The sequence below is a fragment of the Eleutherodactylus coqui genome, chromosome 3 (genome assembly GCF_035609145.1).
Source record: "Eleutherodactylus coqui strain aEleCoq1 chromosome 3, aEleCoq1.hap1, whole genome shotgun sequence".
Lineage (NCBI taxonomy): Eukaryota > Metazoa > Chordata > Amphibia > Anura > Eleutherodactylidae > Eleutherodactylus > Eleutherodactylus coqui.
The window spans coordinates 12,462,046-12,481,785 of NC_089839.1; the positions used below are offsets into that span (position 1 = coordinate 12,462,046).

The 19,740-nt window shown below is 50.1% G+C and overlaps 1 protein-coding gene across 2 annotated transcripts in view; it reads left to right on the forward strand.

Annotated features, from left to right (window-relative positions):
• Positions 1 to 19,740, forward strand: part of EHD3 (EH domain containing 3) — a 98,578-nt gene that overhangs the window by 47,914 nt on the left and 30,924 nt on the right. For both annotated transcript variants that reach the window (XM_066595124.1, XM_066595123.1), the window contains 2 exons: positions 2,812 to 2,988; positions 10,921 to 11,018. In XM_066595124.1, coding sequence (XP_066451221.1) covers positions 2,812 to 2,988; positions 10,921 to 11,018 — 275 coding nt within the window. The remainder of the gene's footprint in view (positions 1 to 2,811; positions 2,989 to 10,920; positions 11,019 to 19,740) is intronic.

Genomic DNA, 19,740 nt, shown 5'->3' on the forward strand with positions numbered 1-19,740 from the left:
GGCCAGGTGGACGTAAGTGGGGCTATTGTCTGCAGCCTTCATCTACCTGTTTCCCCTACCCTCTTTTATTATAATCCTGTGGCCGGCTGTAGGTAAAGCCATTCATGGTCGGCATACAACGGAAAATACAAAAGTCACACCTGATAGATAGATGGATGGATATAATCTATTTAGAATTGAGGTGATTAGCAGTCCCTAGCAAGGTCCTGCCAGGGAAATGGATGCTCACCGCTGGAGAAAACCCCACAAGAATCGCTCCCAGAACACTATTAGAGTGCCAGCCCTTAAAGCTAAAGGAGAACTCCTAAAACGTGGGCATCCCCTTCATATTCTGGGGGACGTCGCTCTAGAGCAGAAGAAGGCATGACATGGAAAAGATGCCTGACTCAAACCTCCTGGCATTGAGGGCACCTTTACACAAACCACAGCGGCCGCTGCTCGCGCTTACGGTTTACGTGTTATTGCCTGACTGAACTGGCAAGGGCAGGTGCGGCCCGGTAATTAGCTCTAAATTGCTCGTCTTGGTGGCGCTTGTCTAATAGCACCCTAAGAAAGCCTGGAAGCAGCAAAACCCGGAATCCTGTTATGTAATGATGTGACGCCTCCAACACCTTACAAGACACTTCTCTTAAAGGGTCCTTTTACAGAGCTGGATCTTAACACTGTAATGAGCCCCAATCTACTACATTGGCGCTACTGGTCACACGTGCAGTCCGGCGGGACCTCTTTCTAGATATTCTTAGTACATATCAGTGCTGATCATGGAGGCAGACAGATTTTTGTGCTTTCTGTCACTCATCCCATTGAAGAGTTTGGCAGTCATAGTTTCTCCGCAGCCTGAAATGCGAGAACAATAGATTCTATTCTGCTGCACTGCAAATGGAGAAAGGGAGAATTTAGGTGCACTGGCCCTTTAAGACATTCAGAATTTTGTGTCCATCACTTTGTGAGACGGGTGTATAAGAACTAACAGGGCACTGAGGGCGACGTCACTGCTGAGGCCTTTGTGTATGCCCGGTGTGTGCAGGGGGTTGCATCCCTTAAGATCCACAGATTAGAAGTATTGTGAATCTGTCATTGTGCGACATCTCACCCATACTGTATGAAGGGGTCCGTGTTGCCAAGTGCCATAACTGAGGTTAATAAAATGGCGGCCTGCGCCAAATTTCTAACATATTGGGAGTTGCATTATGATCCTTATGTGGCGCAGAGTGCTGAGCTCACTCATGACCTGAAGGTGGTGAGTTCAATCCCCACATGGTTCAGGTTGCCGGCTGAAGGTCAACTCCGCCTTCCGTCATTCCGAGGTCGGTAAAATGAGCAACCAGCTTGGTGGGGAGTAAAAGATGACTGGGGAAGACAATGGTGGATAGGTCATCAGTAGTAAAGTCCCAGAACACCCCTTTAAGGGCCTTTTACATGACCGTGGTGAATGCCGCTGTGTAAACCTGACCTTAGGCTAACTTCACACGGGTGAGTGCGATATCGAGCCGCCAAAGTCGCCCTGATGTCTCGCTTACCAATGTGCGATTTCCCCGCAGATGCGAGGCGTTGTTTTTGATTTTTAAAAGTGTTGCATCACTCAGGGAAGTAGCGATCCTCCGGTGCGGCTGCCAGCTGCGGCAGCAGATGGGGCGCGGAGGCACGCCTACTGTCTTCAATGGTAAACCTCGCACGTGGTGCGACTTTGTCCGGCCCATTGAAAACAATATGCGATGCGAGGGCACGCCAAAAGATGGCACATACCACTGATATGTATTCAAAAGAACGGGTTCATATTTGTGCGTCGTGCAAGATTCTCGATGGCCTCCTGCACACGATGGCGTCGGATCCGGCATGCGGGATCCCGCAGGAGAATGTGACCCTGTGCCCAGCTGGTGACCCCCACTCACCTCTCCGGATTCTTCTTTTTCTGTACTGCGGGAGCGCCGGCCATCGTGCAAGTGCCATCGCTAGGCAATACCGCAGATCACGCGACCCTTCTGCAGTGCTCGCTGTCATAGGGCCACTGGACGGACTACTTCCATTGACCTCAGTGTAAGCCGTTGGTGCGGAAAACCGCACAGAATGCAGCATGCTGATATATATATATATATATATATATATATATATAATAATATATTAGTGCCACGAGTGGAAATTTCCCCTTGTGTGCGGGAAGCAGCGCGTCTCCATAGGAGGCTATGGGCGGTATTTGCTGCGGAATCCGGAGGCAGCTGCCGGCCCCGGATACCGCAAATCCAATCCATCCGTGTGCAGGAGCCAATGGGGTGTGTTCACAGATGGCGGAAAATAGTGCGGATTCCGACATGGAAATGAAGTGCGTTTTCCACAATCCCCCGCGCCACTCGGCCGCACCCTTGAGATACATTCACACACCAGAATATTCCACACGTCTCTGTGGAACGTCCGCCATCTAAATCTGTCTACGGAATTACTGAAGAATTAAGCCGTTTTGAGCTTTGCCTCCGTGTCCGCAGGTTTGACTGATTTTGGCGCAGACTTTTTTCGCACAACAGAATATTCCGGGACGTATGAAAGCGACTTTGTTCACATTGCGCTAAAGCCTTCCATCAGCGCTGTATGTTGGAGCTGACTGCCTAGACTGGGTGCAGCTGCAACAAACCCTCAGCTGTGAGAAATAGTGTCAGGATGTCCTCAGAATGAGCGATTTCTCTAAATGATGGGCTGCGGACCCCCACTGTTGTGTAGATCCTTAGTGGGCGGGTTCTCCATACTAAAGACCCCTTGACATGTCTCCGATCCATTATGGCGGCCGTTACATTTGTGTCTCCTCTTCTCCCTCCTCAGGTATCTTCTGGAGCAGGACTTCCCTGGAATGAGGATTGGCCCGGAGCCCACCACCGACTCCTTCATTGCGGTGATGCAGGGGGACGTTGAAGGCGTTATTCCCGGCAATGCGCTAGTGGTGGACCCCAAAAAACCTTTCCGAAAACTGAATGCTTTTGGGAATGCCTTTCTAAACAGGTCAGTGGGATTAGTGACTACAGATGTAGCAGAGCTGGATCTGTCATGGCCGTTGTTCTGTGATCACTCATTACAATAGCATATTGGGTTTTATCTAGGATGGGGGATAGCATTGAATGCTGGGGTCTGATGAATCCCGAGAACGGGGGTCCCAACGGTTCCTGCATGAATGAAGTGGACATGGCTGAGCATTCTTGTTCAATGCAGGATAAGCTGCAGCTCTGAATCCTTTGGGACAGACTGAATATTACTCCGTTTTAGGTCTCGTGCTGCGAATCCAGAGTCGGACGCCCGCTCCGGCATTGCGTGGCTATTGTAGCCACATAATGTCGGATATATGCGGCTATTAGTCACAATTCTTTGACAGGACTATCTGAATCGTTAGATTCCAATGTATTCATTCAGATGAACTGTTTTTAGGCGCATTAAAAATTTTTTTTTAAAGTGCCAGAAAAAATAGGACAATGGCGACTGAAAACGGCAACTGATTTTATACGGCGCATGAAAAGCTCGGTCTTGCCCTATCTTTTGCCAAAATACACTGGAAGCTCCCATAGAAGTCTATGGAAGCTGGAAAAAAGGGAGGGGGAGGGAGTTTAGCTGCGTCCAACGCTGAGAAATAAAGACAGCTGCCACTATTTAGGCATTGGTAGTCATTCTGAGGATTTCTGCTCTGCAGCGTATTTTCTTTGCTGATGCACCAACCGTGTGAATGGACAAGAAAATGCGAATTGCGATCGGGACTTGATCGTAGCTATTCTTTTCTTACGATTTTTGTGACGCGCAAAGAAAACCTGCATACGGTCATGTGAAAGAGGCCTAGAGTTTGCTTTCCACAACACGAGCAAACAATAATTGCTTGCTTTTTACTTGTCGATTTCATGCAGCTTAAAAACCCTCGTTGGCTCATTCACTTATTGTTCTGTTTAATAAGAGCTCATTCAGTTGTTCTCACTTATACAGCGAATGTGAAAGACTGAACGATTTCTTGTTTGAACGAGCCAATGATGTGTCTCCCTGTATAAATGGTGTGCTCGAGCAAACGATAATGTCTAAAAGGGCCTTAAGACCAGTCTGCTCCCCCTCCTCTCTCGTAGCATGCAGTCTCAGCGGCACACTCGGGCAGTCTGCAGCACACTCTCTCCCTCCTCTCTCGTAGCACGCAGTCTCAGTAGCACACTTGGGCAGTCTGCAGCACACTCTCTCCCTCCTCTCTTGTAGCATGCAATCTCTGTGGCACACTCCCCCCTCCTCTTTTGTAGTATGCAGTCTCAGCAGCACACTCAGGCAGTCTGCAGCACACTCTCTCCCTCCTCTCTCGTAGCATGCAGTCTCAGCGGCACACTCTCTCCTTCCTCTCTCGTAGCGTGCAGTCTCAGCGGCACACTCGGGCAGTCTGCAGCACACTCTCTCCCTCCTCTCTTGTAACATGCAATCTCTGTGGCACGCTCTCTCTTTCCTCTCTCGTAGCATGCAGTCTCAGCGGCACACTCGGGCAGTCTGCAGCACATTCTCTCCCTCCTCTCTCGTAGCATGCAGTCTCAGCGGCACACTCTCTCCCTCCTCTCTCGTAGCATGCAGTCTCAGCGGCACACTCGGGCAGTCTGCAGCACACTCTCTCCCTCCTCTCTTGTATCATGCAGTCTCAGCAGCACACTCTCTCCCTCCTCTCTCGTAGCATGCAGTCTCAGCGGCACACTCGGGCAGTCTGCAGCACACTCTCTCTCCCTCCTCTCGTAGCATGCAGTCTGCAGCACACTCTCTCTCCCTCCTCTCGTAGCATGCAGTCTCTGCAGCACACTCTCTCTCCCTCCTCTCTCGTAGCATGCAGTCTCAGCAGCACACACTCTCCCTCCTCTCTCGTAGCATGCAGTCTCAGCAGCACACACTCTCCCTCCTCTCTCGTAGCATGCAGTCTCAGCAGCACACACTCTCCCTCCTCTCTCGTAGCATGCAGTCTCAGCAGCACACTCTCTCCCTCCTCTCTCGTAGCATGCAGTCTCAGCAGCACACTCTCTCCCTCCTCTCTCGTAGCATGCAGTCTCAGCAGCACACTCTCTCCCTCCTCTCTCGTAGCATGCAGTCTCAGCAGCACACTCTCTCCCTCCTCTCTCGTAGCATGCAGTCTCAGCAGCACACTCTCTCCCTCCTCTCTCGTAGCATGCAGTCTCAGCAGCACACTCTCTCCCTCCTCTCTCGTAGCATGCAGTCTCAGCAGCACACTCTCTCCCTCCTCTCTCGTAGCATGCAGTCTCAGCAGCACACTCTCTCCCTCCTCTCTCGTAGCATGCAGTCTCAGCAGCACACTCTCTCCCTCCTCTCTCGTAGCATGCAGTCTCAGCAGCACACTCTCTCCCTTCTCTCTCGTAGCATGCAGTCTCAGCAGCACACTCTCTCCCTTCTCTCTCGTAGCATGCAGTCTCAGCGGCACATTCTCCTTCCTCGCTTTCCTTGTCTTTGTGCCATCAGATGCAGTTTTAAATCCCCAAATGGGGATCTATAGATGTAAAGCAGCTACAGATCCGGCCGCCGTTCTCGGGCTGGAAATATTTGCACCCGGAGTTATGGGGATTTCGACGACCGCCAGCATCTGTTCTCTGCATCCAGAAGTGTTTCCATCCTGCAGTAATGCACTGCCAGGAACTCCAGGCTGAGCCCAATGACTAGCTAAAAGCTTAAAAGCAAAATCTGCCTTCCCCAGAGAACACTTGTACTGTAACCGAACCCTCCAAGATATGTTGTACAGCAAGATGGAGGCGACAGGGTGGCAGATAGCTGCCAGAAAGCAAATCCTGCTCTTATCCTGTTTCTCATGGACCAGAATGCAAAGTCTCCTCCAGTGACTTGACCACACTGCAGAACCGCCATGTCTTGCGTATAATCATACGCGTATATCTCCATTTTGATGACCTGCAAATAGTCCTGTTAAGGCCAGTATGCTATGCTGAGCCCCCCTGCAATGAGCTGTACACAAGGCATAGCTACATACTGTATCTGCGGATCAAGCTCCTAAATGTTCAATTGGGACAAAAATAAAAAGTTGTGCAAGAGTTATGTCTATGGGCAGCTTGTATTCTCACTCCATGGAGTTAATGAAAGGGGTGCACAAGGTTTTGGGGGGGGATCTCGCTTATAGCACCAGATTAAATATAAATAGACACAGAAGCACTAAGCAGAGCCAATGCCGTGACTGCTCATGGGTGAGTCCAGTCTGCACTGGTGAGCAGCAGCTACTTGAGTGCACCGCCCCCGAGGAACCAAACATTAGTCAATGTTTCTGCACAGAGCCCTCCAGCAGACTGTGAAGCCTGCCTGATGGTACAAACAGCCCTGATCATAATAATGTAAAATTTAGCACATGGTTTACATGAACTCCAGGCTGCAGTTGTAATTTCCTAACCCTCCCGCCCCTTTATGGTCGAAGGTCCAGCTGGAGGCATAAGGGGCCCTACCTGCTCCTGTGTCTGTTCCTTTGAGTCTAGTCTGTCAGACACGATTTGGCACAATACTGGCTTGGCAGGGTACATCACGGCAACGGCCTCCCTGACCATCTCAAGTAATCAGATTTCTTAAAAGTTTCCCAGAAAACCCTCTCTTCAGGGGAAGTAATAGTAATGTCTTCTGAATGTGCTGTGCATCTGCTGAGTTCTTCAGTCCTCTGCACTTTGGTAGGAATACCAGGAATTTGGGCAGTGTTACTGAGGTGTGAATTGTGGCACTCTGCTCCCAATGATGAGACCTTGAGGTGTGAGGTTGGGTTCACAGGCGGCTGATCTCTCAGGAATGTTTTGTACTAAAAGCTCTAATTAACTGGTCTGAAATGGAAAAAATGTAGAAAACACTTAGAACTTAAAGCGTGTGTATACTTTAGCAACCATTTTCTCCTAATGCATCTAAAATAAAAAGGAAACACCTTTTGTCAACAGTCTTGGTTTAAAAAACAAAAAACGTGTGTGTGTGTGTGTGTGTGTGTGTGTGTGTACAGCTTCTATGCAGAACTATGCATCTCTAAGGTTATAAACTCCTGCAGTCATGTGACAGGGCGGCTTTGATGCTCGAAAGTGAAAATTGTAAATACTGCACTTTGGATTACAAACATTATCCTAGCATTTACATGTAACCCCCCCCCCCCCCCCCCACGGTCCGATTGTCAAAATTAAGAGTGTGAATATTCTCTGCTCCAATAGCATCCCTCAATGGTGCCAATAACAAGCAGAATTGCAATACATATGACTTAGACCCCATTTACAACAGTTTGAGTGACAGTTTTGAGCGATCTTCTTTGCATACTTTATATGAACTAATTGGCTACTATAAAGCTATGCAAGCAGAACAATAGAGCTAATAAAACAATACAGCTGTTTTGCATAAACAAATAGCTGTATTCTTCTCAGTGTTGACTGCTAGTGTCCCCGCTGTGAATTCACAGCAGGACACAGGCGCAGAGAATCTTATCATCACAGCCTGCTGATAACTGCGCCTCGTGCGCGATAACTGCACAATGTCGGTGCATTTAGACAGAATGAGAATGGCTCAAAAGACGGCTTTGAACGATTTTTGAACGATTCTCGTTGTGTCTAAATGGGCCTTTAGACTCCTTGCTGCAAAACTTGTCTTGCATTTCCATCTAAGGCAAATCTGTAAATGATGAGTTGTGATTAGATAACCGGTCTTGTCACCTGAGACCCTCCAACTGGTTCCCCCTTGGCCTATAAGAGGCTCTCGGAGGCTCCTTGTGTGTAGTGACCTCTTCTTCCACTTGTAGACCTTGTTGACCACTAGACGCCTCTACGACGCAGAGAAGAGATTTCACCCCGTTACTCCGTTAAAGTCAGAGAGGGGCGCATTATTGGGATGTGAGAAGCTGGATGGTTGTATCAATGAATTGTCCCTGACCAGACTGGGTGGAGGTGTTGGGACCAGTGGATGTGTGAGGGCACATAAGGCGACCGGGCTCAGTACCCCCCCCCCCCCCCCCTCGACAGACCACCAGTAGAGAGGAGCGTCTGACCACACTAGGAGATGTTGGGACCAGTGGATGGGAGCACACAAGGTGACCAGGCTCAGGACACCCCCTACAGACCACCAGTCTAGAGGAGCGTCTGATTGTCTGACATCTAGAGACGAGGGGTGCTATCGTTACACGCCTGTGTCTGTCAGAACCATTTCCAGGCCTGAATGCCTCCACGTCCGCCAGTATCACATCTTGTAGCCAAGCTAGAGGCAGTACAACAGGGTACTAGAGCCTCCGTATCACATTAGTATCCAAGCTAGAGGTGGTACAACAGAGTACTAGAGCCTTCATGCCTGCCCGTATCACATCTAGTATCCAAGCTAGAGGTGGTACAACAGGGTACTAGAGCCCCCATGCCCACCCGTATCACATCTTGTATGCAAGCTCGAGGCGGTACCACAGGGTACTAGAGCCTCCATGCCCACTTGTATCACATCTTGTATCCAAGCTAGAGGCGGTACAACAGGGTACTAGAGCCTCCATGCCCGCCCGTATCACATCTTGTATCCAAGCTAGAGGTGATACAACAGGGTACTAGAGCCTCCATGCCTGCCCGTATCACATCTTGTATCCAAGCTAGAGGTGGTACAACAGGGTACTGGAGCCTCCATGCTCACCTGTATCCCATCTTGTATCCAAGCTAGAGGTGGTACAACAGGGTACTGGAGCCTCCCTACAAGGGGTTGGTTCTCCACAATAAAAGATGCTTTTGCTCTGATAGTGTCGTGAAGGCGTGGTATGGCCTGCCTGATGTGTCGCGGGTCGTGAAGGCGTGGTATGGCCTGCCTGATGTGTCGCGGGTCGTGAAGGCGTGGTATGGCCTGCCTGATATGTGTCGCGGGTTGTGAAGGCGTGGTATGGCCTGCCTGATATGTGTCGCGGGTCGTGAAGGCGTGGTATGGCCTGCCTGATATGTGTCGCGGGTCGTGAAGGCGTGGTATGGCCTGCCTGATATGTGTCGCGGGTCGTGAAGGCGTGGTATGGCCTGCCTGATATGTGCCGCGGGTCGTGAAGGCGTGGTATGGCGCCGGCGCGGAGGCTCCCTATCCAGCCAGCGGTTTCTTCACAGCTGACAACTGCTGCAGTCGGAGCTCCTGTTTACCTGCAGCTCGCGGGAGGGAAGCCGTCGCCCCCTCTGATTACTGGTGCTGATGGGTTGCCATGGCAGATTCCGGCCTAGTGGAGGCTGCCAGGCCTGCCGTGGATTTGGGTCTATGAAACCTCCCTGTGGCGGGGTGACTGGCGGTATATACCAGACTCCATGCTACAGAGGGGATATAACAACACTGATTATAACTGCAGAGTCTTATTCTGGCTGGCCGTTATCCTTCAGGTTGGGGGTCTTTCTGTCCGTCTCCCCCTTTCCCCTCTGCTCGTACGGCGTTCAAGCTGCGCTATACCCGGCTCCGTGGGTCCAATCGGCTTATAATCTCGTGCTTGGAGCGAACACTGTGCACGGAAATGTTCCACAAACACAACCGCTCTGTGAACACACGTTGTAGTGCGTGCGGAGCAGCTGATGTGCGAGGCGTTGTATGGCAGCCCCTTGTTATGTAATGGGACCGCTCTATTCACGCCGCATCCATAATCCACCGCTAAAATCCTTGTTCGCTGGAGCACCAGAGAACGTGTGCCTCGTTATAGCAAACTAGATACAGCTGCGACATCCCAGGAAGAGTCGGGTACACCCACCTCCATAAGAATAAATTAAAAGCCAGCCGCTCCTGAAACACTCTGTGCTGCGGGACTAGGCCTGCCCCTTCCATTATATAACTGAGGGGCCATGTACACAACCCGCTCCTAAGGCTACCTACACACAGGCGGGTGTGATATTGGGCTGGGATACCCGGCCCTGTATTGTGCCCGCCGGCGTGCGTTTTCATGCTGATGGGAGGTTTTTCTGTCTCCCATCACTTCTGTGAAGGCGCCATCTTCCAGCGCATCTTTGAGGCACGTTAGAGGATCAGCAAGTGTTTCCCATTGTCCGTTTTCAATGGCAAACCTCGTATCGAGCTTGCGTGCACACTGCGCAGCGTGCGATGTGTCTTACCGTCCCTTTGAAAACAATGGGTGATGCGCTCCGAGGAACCAGCAAGAATGGGACGGGCCGCGATTGTTTCCTGCGATGCAGAGTGGAAAAAAACTGCTCGTGTGTATGACCCCGTTCAAAAGAAGGGAGTTCATATTTGTGCGTCTCGCAGGATTTTTGGGGGGCTGCGTAAAACTGGGCCAAACCTGTAATTTTTGCCTGTGACTGCAATGTGTTTGGTGAGAAACACATATCACATCGGAGGTGGGGGGGGGGGTGCCTTTGATAGTTAAAATGGTAAAAATCGCATGGAGCACTCATACAAATCTCGCACTAACCCTGTGCAATGCAACTTTTTTTTTTTTTTTCTTCTTCAGACTCCCTAGGAAATACTATGAATCACTCAAAAAAATCGGACCTGCTGCCATTTTTCTCATAGGTCTGGGAGAAAACTAATTTTAAATTGTGTTCTTCTCAGTGGGCCTTCCATCCATGTCACAATTGGACAGAGCTCGCGCGTGAATACCCCTTTGGTTGCAGCAAGTGTAGCGCACTGCTGCGCTGAAATACTTTGTGCTGCTGCTTCCTAACATTTGTCCTCACTGAGATCACATGGGTGGACAAGACGTCGGCCCCATGAGCCCGGGCACCCAACCCTCTGTGCTGCCATCGCTGCCCTGCTCCTTCCACTATGTAATATCCTGCTTGTCTCCATCCCCTCCTCACATCCTGACGCTAACCTCACATGGGTGGTCTAGCCACTGCCCCCCATACAATTGGTGCATTACTCCTGTAATACTCTGTGCTGCTGTAGCCAATGGTTTTCAGCGCCCGGCGGAGACCTTTCTACATCTCATCTATTTCTCTTGGTCTGTCTCCTGTTCTGCAGATTCGTGTGTGCGCAGCTGCCCAACCCGGTCCTGGAGAGCATCAGCGTCATCGACACCCCTGGGATCCTGTCCGGAGAGAAGCAGAGGATCAGTCGAGGTGAGGGGCTGCGTACCGCTGTCCGGTATAACATGAGCCGGTCAGGCGTGTAGATGATACACTTACAATCAAATCACTTGTATCAGCGCTGAATCGAAAGGACTCACAGGTGGGAGGAGAATGTGAGCACCGACTTAAAGGGCTTGTTTAGTTACTGGACAGCCCCACCACAATAGAGCTAACGTGGCCGCCGGGATCCAGCGCTTCAGCTCTGCTGTGGTCCCAGTGGTGGTTGTCATCACGGACTTCACAGGAACTCAGTTGACCGCTGCAGTGGCACGTTCCTGAACGTCAGGCATCATGGCTCTCAAGATGTGAGTGCTAATGCCAGGAGAAGGAGTAGTGACACTGCAGCTTCTTACCTGAGTCCCTGTAACATTGGCAATCACAACAACCACTGGGACCACAGCGGGGCTGTAGCACTGGATCTCACAGTAACCTACGTATCGTACTGCAACTCCATTGAGTTCCATTGCAGTGTAGTGTTGCTGCGATGCACATTGGTTTTAGTCGCCCATGACAGGTGTGCAAAATTGCCGTGCAGCCCTTGTGTAAAGATGAACTCTTGTTCCGCCGGACCCCGCTGACCGTTCATTCCATTGGCTGCATGTAGTACTGTATCTTGTGTTATCACAGCTGATCGCCATGCCAGCTTGTATTTAAAGGGGTTTTCTGAGATTTGATATAAAAGGGTCAGTTCAACACCGTCCCAGTTTTCTGTATGGGCTATGGGTGAAGATCTGCTGCAATACTAAAGACAGCCTACAGAATACAGTGGCGCTGTCCTAATCTCGACTCGGCCTGTTAAGCGATGTCTTTTTATCCTGAGTGTTCATCTTCTGCACGCTCCCAGTTTGGTACGCGGTCCTCTAAGGCCTTCTGTGCATGTTTGGTTCCGGTAACCGCCGTATTATCCGTGTTTACTAGACTTTGGATGTCGCAGTAATGTCGGCTGCAGCGGGCAGGACTGTTCATTAAACACTGAGTCTGCTGTGATGCTATCCAGGCGGCAGCTGCTGGCACCCAGGCCTGGCAACAATGTCCATCTTGTAGCAAGACTAGGCCAAGGCTTGTTAAAGGTGAGACATTGACTTGTAGGGAAGTTACCTTTCCAATAGGTGGCGCTGCAGAGACATTGCATCTCATTTGCATACCAAATATTCAACTCTGCTCTCCCCAATGAGAATAGCCTGCAGCTGCCTGACGGAAGAGCAGATCTATGCACCCATGTAGAAAGTCTATGACTATGGGCTGGGCACTGCATATAATTGACTAGCAGGGCCTGCGTACCAAGTAGTATATACTGCACTTGGCCTGAACACTACAGTACTACTACTCATTTCACAATGTTCAGATTCCTAGGCAATGGAAACCAAATGTAAGTGCAAGTGGGCACCATATATAGACCCCTGTGCACTGTGGATTGGGCATCATGCATAGATTCCTGACCACCATGGACTGGGCACCATATAGACCCTTGTGCTATATGGGCTGGGCACCATGTATAGATCACTGGGCACCATATAGACCCCTGTCTACTGTGAATTGGACATCATGCATAGATCCCTGACAACCATGAACTGGGCACCATATAGAACCCTGTGGGCTGGGCACCATATGTAGATCGTTGGGCACCATATAGACCCCTGTCTACTGTGAATTGGGCATCATGCATAGATCCCTGACGACCATGGATTGGGCACCATATAGACCCTTCTGTGTTGGGTGTATAGACTTGCTGAGATGTGCGCCTATTCATGTATTGGGACATCGTGCGCTGCGGGAAACGTCAGTCTTGCTACATTTTCCCCCATGTGCTGCCCGTAGAAATCGGCTCTGTGCAAGTGAACAGCAGAACTGCAAGAGTCCTGGCCATTGAAACCCTGCGGCTCTGAGGATAGGCCATGACTTGTTTAAAGCTGGACAACCCCTTTTAAGTGGCATGCCTAACTTACATTTCCTACCATACCACCCGCTTTTGTATGAGGAACGCCCCCCCCCCCCCCCACAACCGAAGACCTTTGACTCACAAGTAGTGCATATGATCCCCTCCATTTTGCACCCAGAGCAGACCCCTCTCCCCGCCCAAAAGACACTTGTAGACTGTAGATCCAGATGGGTACTTAGGCTACCCCCCTCTCCTTGTCTGCTGCGGTGCCCGGGAGGGAAGAGGTGCAAGAACAGAGAGAGGGGCGTATCGGCAGTCAGAACATGGGTCACCGGGGGAATTGCCTGCTATTCTGGAAGTCTGAGTGATCATCCCTTTGTCCGGGAGCTCTCCAGATATTCCAGTAGGCAAATATTGTGTAGCGCCATTCAGAAACCTTGTGGCACATGGGTACAGGCCACTAATCAGGACTAGTGGCTCAGAGGTTCATGCAATGCAGAACTGAGGTTGGCACCCCTTGGGCAGAGGGCGTTGCTGGCATGCCTGGGTAAATAGGTTTAGGTGCCTGTACAGCTGTCTCTTCACAGTAACTTGTAGTGCGGGGATTAATCTTGTGCTCCATGTGAAGTGTGACTTTGTGGATTTAATGAATCCTCCTATTTGTCTTGGAAAGGCCGCACAAGGCGCCGGTCCAACGGCCGATTTATCATGAGCCTAAAAACTACAACTCCCTCCCTTCCTGAAGCCTCGGCTGTCCTGAGCTGCCCCCTGACCTGCCCTGAGGATGCCACGGGCACTTCTAAGGGTCATCAGCATCGAGGCCCGCGGCTTCCTTATAATCAAGCGTGACTAAGAATCCCTGACGCTGCAGGAAAATCACAAGATCATCAGTCGTCGCTTCTGAGAGTCTGTAGAGGGGATGTTTTTGGGAGGCGTCTTTTGAGACCCATTTAAGCAAAAATTTTTAGGGACGTTTTGTATGTTTTTGTTCCCCCCCCCCCCCTCCCCCCTCCTCGTCTTCTGGGTAATAAAATTCCTTTAATCCCAAATCAAAGGGATTTGACAGATACCCGATTATCTTTTGAAATTCAGCATTTCATTGCTGTTCTTTGCTTGATCGTCAAACCTTCCGGATTATCAGGTGCCAGATTAGTGGATTTCCTCCCAACAACAGCACTATAAATACCCCCGGGTAGTGGCATTGTGTACTGTACCTGCCCCTGGGCGCTGTATATACCTCTGGGCAACAGCACTGTGTCCTGAACAATGGGGAACAGCATTCTGGTGAATCTTCTGAACTCCTTGTCAGTACTTCTTTTTGATGGGCCTACATACATAAAAGTACAAATGCACTGAAATTCCTTTAATCCGGCATCCAATAATTAGAAAATCTGATAATCCAGTGTTTGACCGAGCGCTGACCTGCAATGTGATGAAGAATGTTTCCAGACCAGAAGCAGAATATAGACGCATTCAGTAGCTGCGCTGTATGTACTTTTCAATGACTGTCCAGTAATCCAGAATATCTATCAAGTACCCTGGATGCCAGATTAAAGGAATGTTACCTTTTTGGTCCAGCTGGGCGATGGGTTTCTGTTTTTTAATGCTGTTGTCATGTGTTCTCCAGCTGTTACGTACTACAACTCTCAGCATGCTAGGAGTTGTAGTTGTGCGTGAGCCACATGTTGGCGACCTCTGATCTAGAACGGTGTTTCCCAGCTCCAGCACTCATGGCCTCTCTGCAGGTCAGGTTTTCAGGAAATCCTAGAGAGGGAACCCATATGGCAATGTCTGATACACTGACCATAATTACATCACCTCTGCAGTACTGTTGGAAATCCTGTAAACCTGGCCTGTTGGGGGGGGGGGGGGGCGTGGGGACGGACGTTTGGGAAACCCTGATCTAGAGGGGGAAAAAACTAAACTAGTCACCAAATCGTATGTCAGCTGGTAAACTCTGCCCTACAGCACACAGGCACGAAGCACCAGCTGCAGTCCGCTGCCACCATTCATGCGGGAATCGTTGGCCGCTTCGGGCAGCTGCAGATGGGACTCGCATCATCATTACTGTCATCTAAACAGGAACATACAGTATACAGCGCTGCGCTGCCCCCTATGAGGACCGAGCTGCACTGCAGTAAATAGCATTAAAATATATGCTTTACAGCAGGCTCATGGCAATTGGACACAATGGGCAGGAGCTGACTTGTTTACTTCTATGGGAAAGTGTTGTGGGCATGATCTGTGCAGGGAGGGGGAGGAGGTGAACTGTGAGATCACCTATTGTGACTGGTATTGTCTATATATAGGTGTAATAGATGATAAAGAGGACAGCAGAGAAGTTTTCTCTACAGAACGGGAAGTGGGCTAATGTAGAAGTATGTGAGGTTGGCGGCGCACACTTGGACCGCTCAGGGTTGTACAATGGAGGTTGTGTGTGCTTTATGGTAGTGTAGCTACCAAGAAACTTGGCAGGGAAGCTGCCCTATCCAGTTTTCCTCTTCCTCAGGTAAAACCGAGCCAAATTTGTCCATATGCCATCTTTTACCTGCTACTCAATGGTGTAATCCTGCCTATCTAGTCTCCCGCAGCAGTGTCGCTCAGTCAGTATCATAGCCCCCCAGTAATAATGGAACAACATTTTTACTGTTTGTATGGACAGGCACTGAAAACGAGAACCCCATCCAGCGCTGCAGCCCTTTCTAACTTTTTTTTTTTTTTCTTGCACAGCGCCCCTTCTGGCCATCTGAAAAGGCAGGGAACTGCAGCCAGCCCCATCCACTTGCAAGAGAAGCGGTACTAGACCAGCGCTGTGCCACCTTCATTCTCACAATGGGTGGGGGTCCCAGAGGTCAGACTACCACGAACATAAAAGTGATGGCAAATCCTAGCAATAGGTCAACACTTGACAGGTGGGAAATCCCCTTTTATTAAAGGGATTCCCAATGTTCAGAAAAAAAGGGCCCAAAGGTAGGGAATAGCCTAAAAAAAAAAAGCCATTAAGGTACCTTTACACGAGACGACCACTGAGCGCATAAGTGCCTGCCAACCTTCCATGGACTTCTACCTGACTATTACTCTTCTGCTTACATAGCAGCGGTAGTCCAGGGATCGTTCAGGCCCACCCGCCTCCATTCATAGTAAATAAGGGTTTACACAGCTCTGATAAGTTGGCCTCGGTGCCCTGTCAGCGGCTGCGTGCGCACGGGACGGTTATCCCCCACACTGGTTGTTTCCAGTGGGAATTTGGGCAATAATCGCTCCGTGTAAAGGTGCCCTCCATCGTGCCCCCGGTCCACCAGGCCAATAATTCTCCAAGGCTCAAAAAAAAATCTAACTATTTTGTACGTATGGTTTAAAAAAAAGAAAGGTAAATGTACGTTTCTCACGTACGTGAAAATACCATGTGGACCGGCCCTAACTGCAGTTCATGGCACGCTGGACCGGAGGGCGCCATACTTGCCCCGTCCTACATTTGGAGATGTCACTCTGCCACCCATAGAGTGCAACAGATTTCGGCAGTCTGGTGGGTATTATTTACAGCTGCCTGTAATTAGCGCGGCAGTGACATTCGCCATCCAGTTGGCCGCATTACTCTCTACCATGTGCCCCCGTCGTACATACCCCTCAACTCAGTTAGCAAAGCAGTGCGATAGATATTTCCAGGGGTGTGACGTTATTTTAGAGCCTCTGGGCTGGTGACCTGCGCCCGCTGCCCAGTGCCTGCATTCCTTATGTGGGTCAGCTGTAACCAGAACCTGATAGGGGAAAGCGGATTATGCCATTCATTCTCTGCGTGATGTGCTGCTGCGCTGTCTGATAATCGAGAAAATCTGATAATCCAGCACAGAACTGCAATAAATATGAAGTGTTGAGTAGAGAAATTCTTATTAACCCCTCACCTGGAATTACAGTGCCAGCAGCGCATCCTGCTATCACTAGCGGGCATGTAATGTACAGCCGACATGCCCGTGATGACTGAGATCGGGCAGAACTCCTTGCTGCTTACAGTGGTTGGATATATTGGAGGCAGCCTGGCATCACACTCGTCAGCGGGAGTTTTACCTGCGGGAGCTGCGTGGTTTTTCAGGCAAAAACTTCTTGCAATACTTCTGTGAAATTGTGAGCCTCAGGTGCGTGTTTCACGCATGATGGCAGATCAGAAGTGTTTCCCACTGACTTCAATGGGAAACCTGGCATACATAACGCACGGCATGAGCGAGCCATGAGATGGATTTAAGGGCCCATTGAAATCAATGGGTGATCATTCCGAGGACCACAAAAAATAGGACCCGCCACGTTTTTTCCTCGCAGCATCGCTGTGGGGGAAACTATCATTCAGGTGTATGATTCCATCCAGGAGAATGGAGTTCATATTCACGCGTCTCACAACGAACAAAACTCGCGTACGCTTCTTGCCTGCGTGAAACCAGCTTAACAGCGATGTGACCGAACCCGGAGCGCCTCGTTCCCTGCTGGATGTTATGAAATGTTGTGAAAAATTTTCGAAATTACCTTTTATTTTCTATGAATGTCCAGTAATCCAGAACATCCGCTAATCAGTCAGGAGCAGAAAAACTGAGCCCCGCCACAGATATGAAGGCAGCCTAACAAGCCAATCGGTCAGTGCTGGTTGGTTGGTTGCACTTTTACACGTCCCGATTGTGAGGCAAACCCTGTCGCCCAATTACCGGGCTCTGCAGAAGGCCCTTTGCGGTATTCAGGCCCGTGTCACATGAGCGTGTTGGTGCGCACAATACACCGTAAATAGAATCCATTGAATTCAGCGGCTTCGTTCACATAGACGTATTTTGCGCTCATTTCGATTATGCAAAATATTACGCAGCGGTTACCATTTTCCTGCATTTGCCCACAACACTGACCCCTATTAAACTAACTGACTTAATTGCCCGTTTCGATGACCGGGAGCAGGTAGGTAGGTAGGTTGGTTTTGCACAAGGTAAGGCCGCCTGCAGACGAGCGGGTCAGATCCGACAGCGAGAATTCTCGCCACGGGACCTGACCCGAGAGCCTGCAGGGACGAGCGCGTACTCACCCGCGCCTGGCGGCCCCGGCTCTTTCATGTGCCGGCTGCGGCGCAGACCGGAGCCGGCGGCTGGGTGAGTGCGTGCCCCGCACAAAAATAGGACATGCCGCGGTTTGTTTGCCGCACGACATTTCGCGCGGCCAAATCGCGGCCGACTGCATATGAGTGCGTATTGTAATGCACTCCTATGCAAACTTTCAGTGGCAGAAATCCCGCGGGAAATACCGCCGCGGGATTTCCGCCCGTGTGCAGGCGGCCTTAGTGAATGAGATTTTACAAATCTTCGCACGTCGCGGAATTGTTGTTGCAACAAATCTGACAAAGGCTGCGCCGTGTATTGCAGAAATTGCGCACATCTTTACCATAAAGATCAGTGGGAAACATAGAAGCGGCACCAAAGTCTGCAAATAGAGAAATTGCGCTTTTTGCAGCTTTTCCGCTGGGGAAACGCTCTGATTCTGCTTAAAAACCCGCATTTGTGGATGTTTAATAGTTGGCCGCTGTGACCTCAGAATCAGGAAACTCTGCACGTAAAAACGCCATCGCCTATACAACTTCTGCATCAAAAAAGCTTCAAATTCCGCGAAGCTTAACTCCGCCCACTTTCAGATTTTGCACAGCTTGTGTGTGAAGGTACCCTAACCATCAAGCAAATAAACATTCATAGGTCACCCCGCTGCATTGCATCGTGGTAGTTGTGTATACACACACTTTCTCCAGAGGCTGCAGCTACACTAGGGAGTCATCAGATCCGGGTCGTGCAGCCAAAGAGAACGTGACACCAGCAGAATTTTGAATGCAGCTTTGGATGTGACTAGAGCAGAATTCTGGATCCATGGTGAAATACTCTTCTTCGGAACGCCAGTACAAGGTTCTTGATCTTTCCCTTCTGAGCTCGCAGTATCTGGCCGGGCCTCTGTTTTCTCTGGATTGGGCCCTTGGTGCCTTGGCAGCAGTCTGTAACTTTCCGCTGGGTGTCGGTGCCCTCGCTCCTCCCGGTGCTAGAAGGGGAATTGGAACATGATAAATTATGGATGAGCTCCATCAGCTGTGTTTTTCTTTCTCCAGCCGCACCGTGGTGTAACCGGGTCGCCACTTCTGAAGTCCTCGCTCCTGCTGAGCCCACACGCGGTGTGTAAAGGCTAAGTGATGGCGTAGTATAGTGCCCCCTACTGACGGGGCGGTTATAATGTGATGGCATTACTCCTAGAATCACAGAGTCCTAAAATGGGTGCATTAATTTAAGGCAAACCTGTAATTAAAGGGTCGTCTATAAACTACAGACACTTTATACATTCCCTTTAAAGGGGTTGTGCACGGTCCATACTTTAAAGCTACTCTCTGGTCCTGGAAAAACCAAGATGGCCGCACTGCTTCTCCGACTAACTGATGCATAGTGCACACCGGTAGTCCAAAATAACACTCTGCTCTGATTGGCCAGTGCTGTTCTTGTGAGCAGCGCTGGCCAATCAGAGCAGCATGTACTGTCTTAGACTACCAATGCATGCCAGTGCATCAGGTAGTCGGAGAAGCGGTGCGGCCATCTTTTTTTCTCCAGGACTAGAGGGTGGCTTTAATATTTTACATGCCGTTCATACTGGGGGTCTTCAAATTAGACAGCTGCCCCCCATTAGACAGATTTTCTGATGTGTTGCAACATCTCCATTCTACTCCTGTAAAATGTTTGATCGGTGTTGAAACCGAAACCAGAAGGGGTAGAATGCCAATGGTTGATGTTTTCTACCGTTTCTTCATCCTGCCTCGGCGGGGTCCCATTTTCGGGCAGC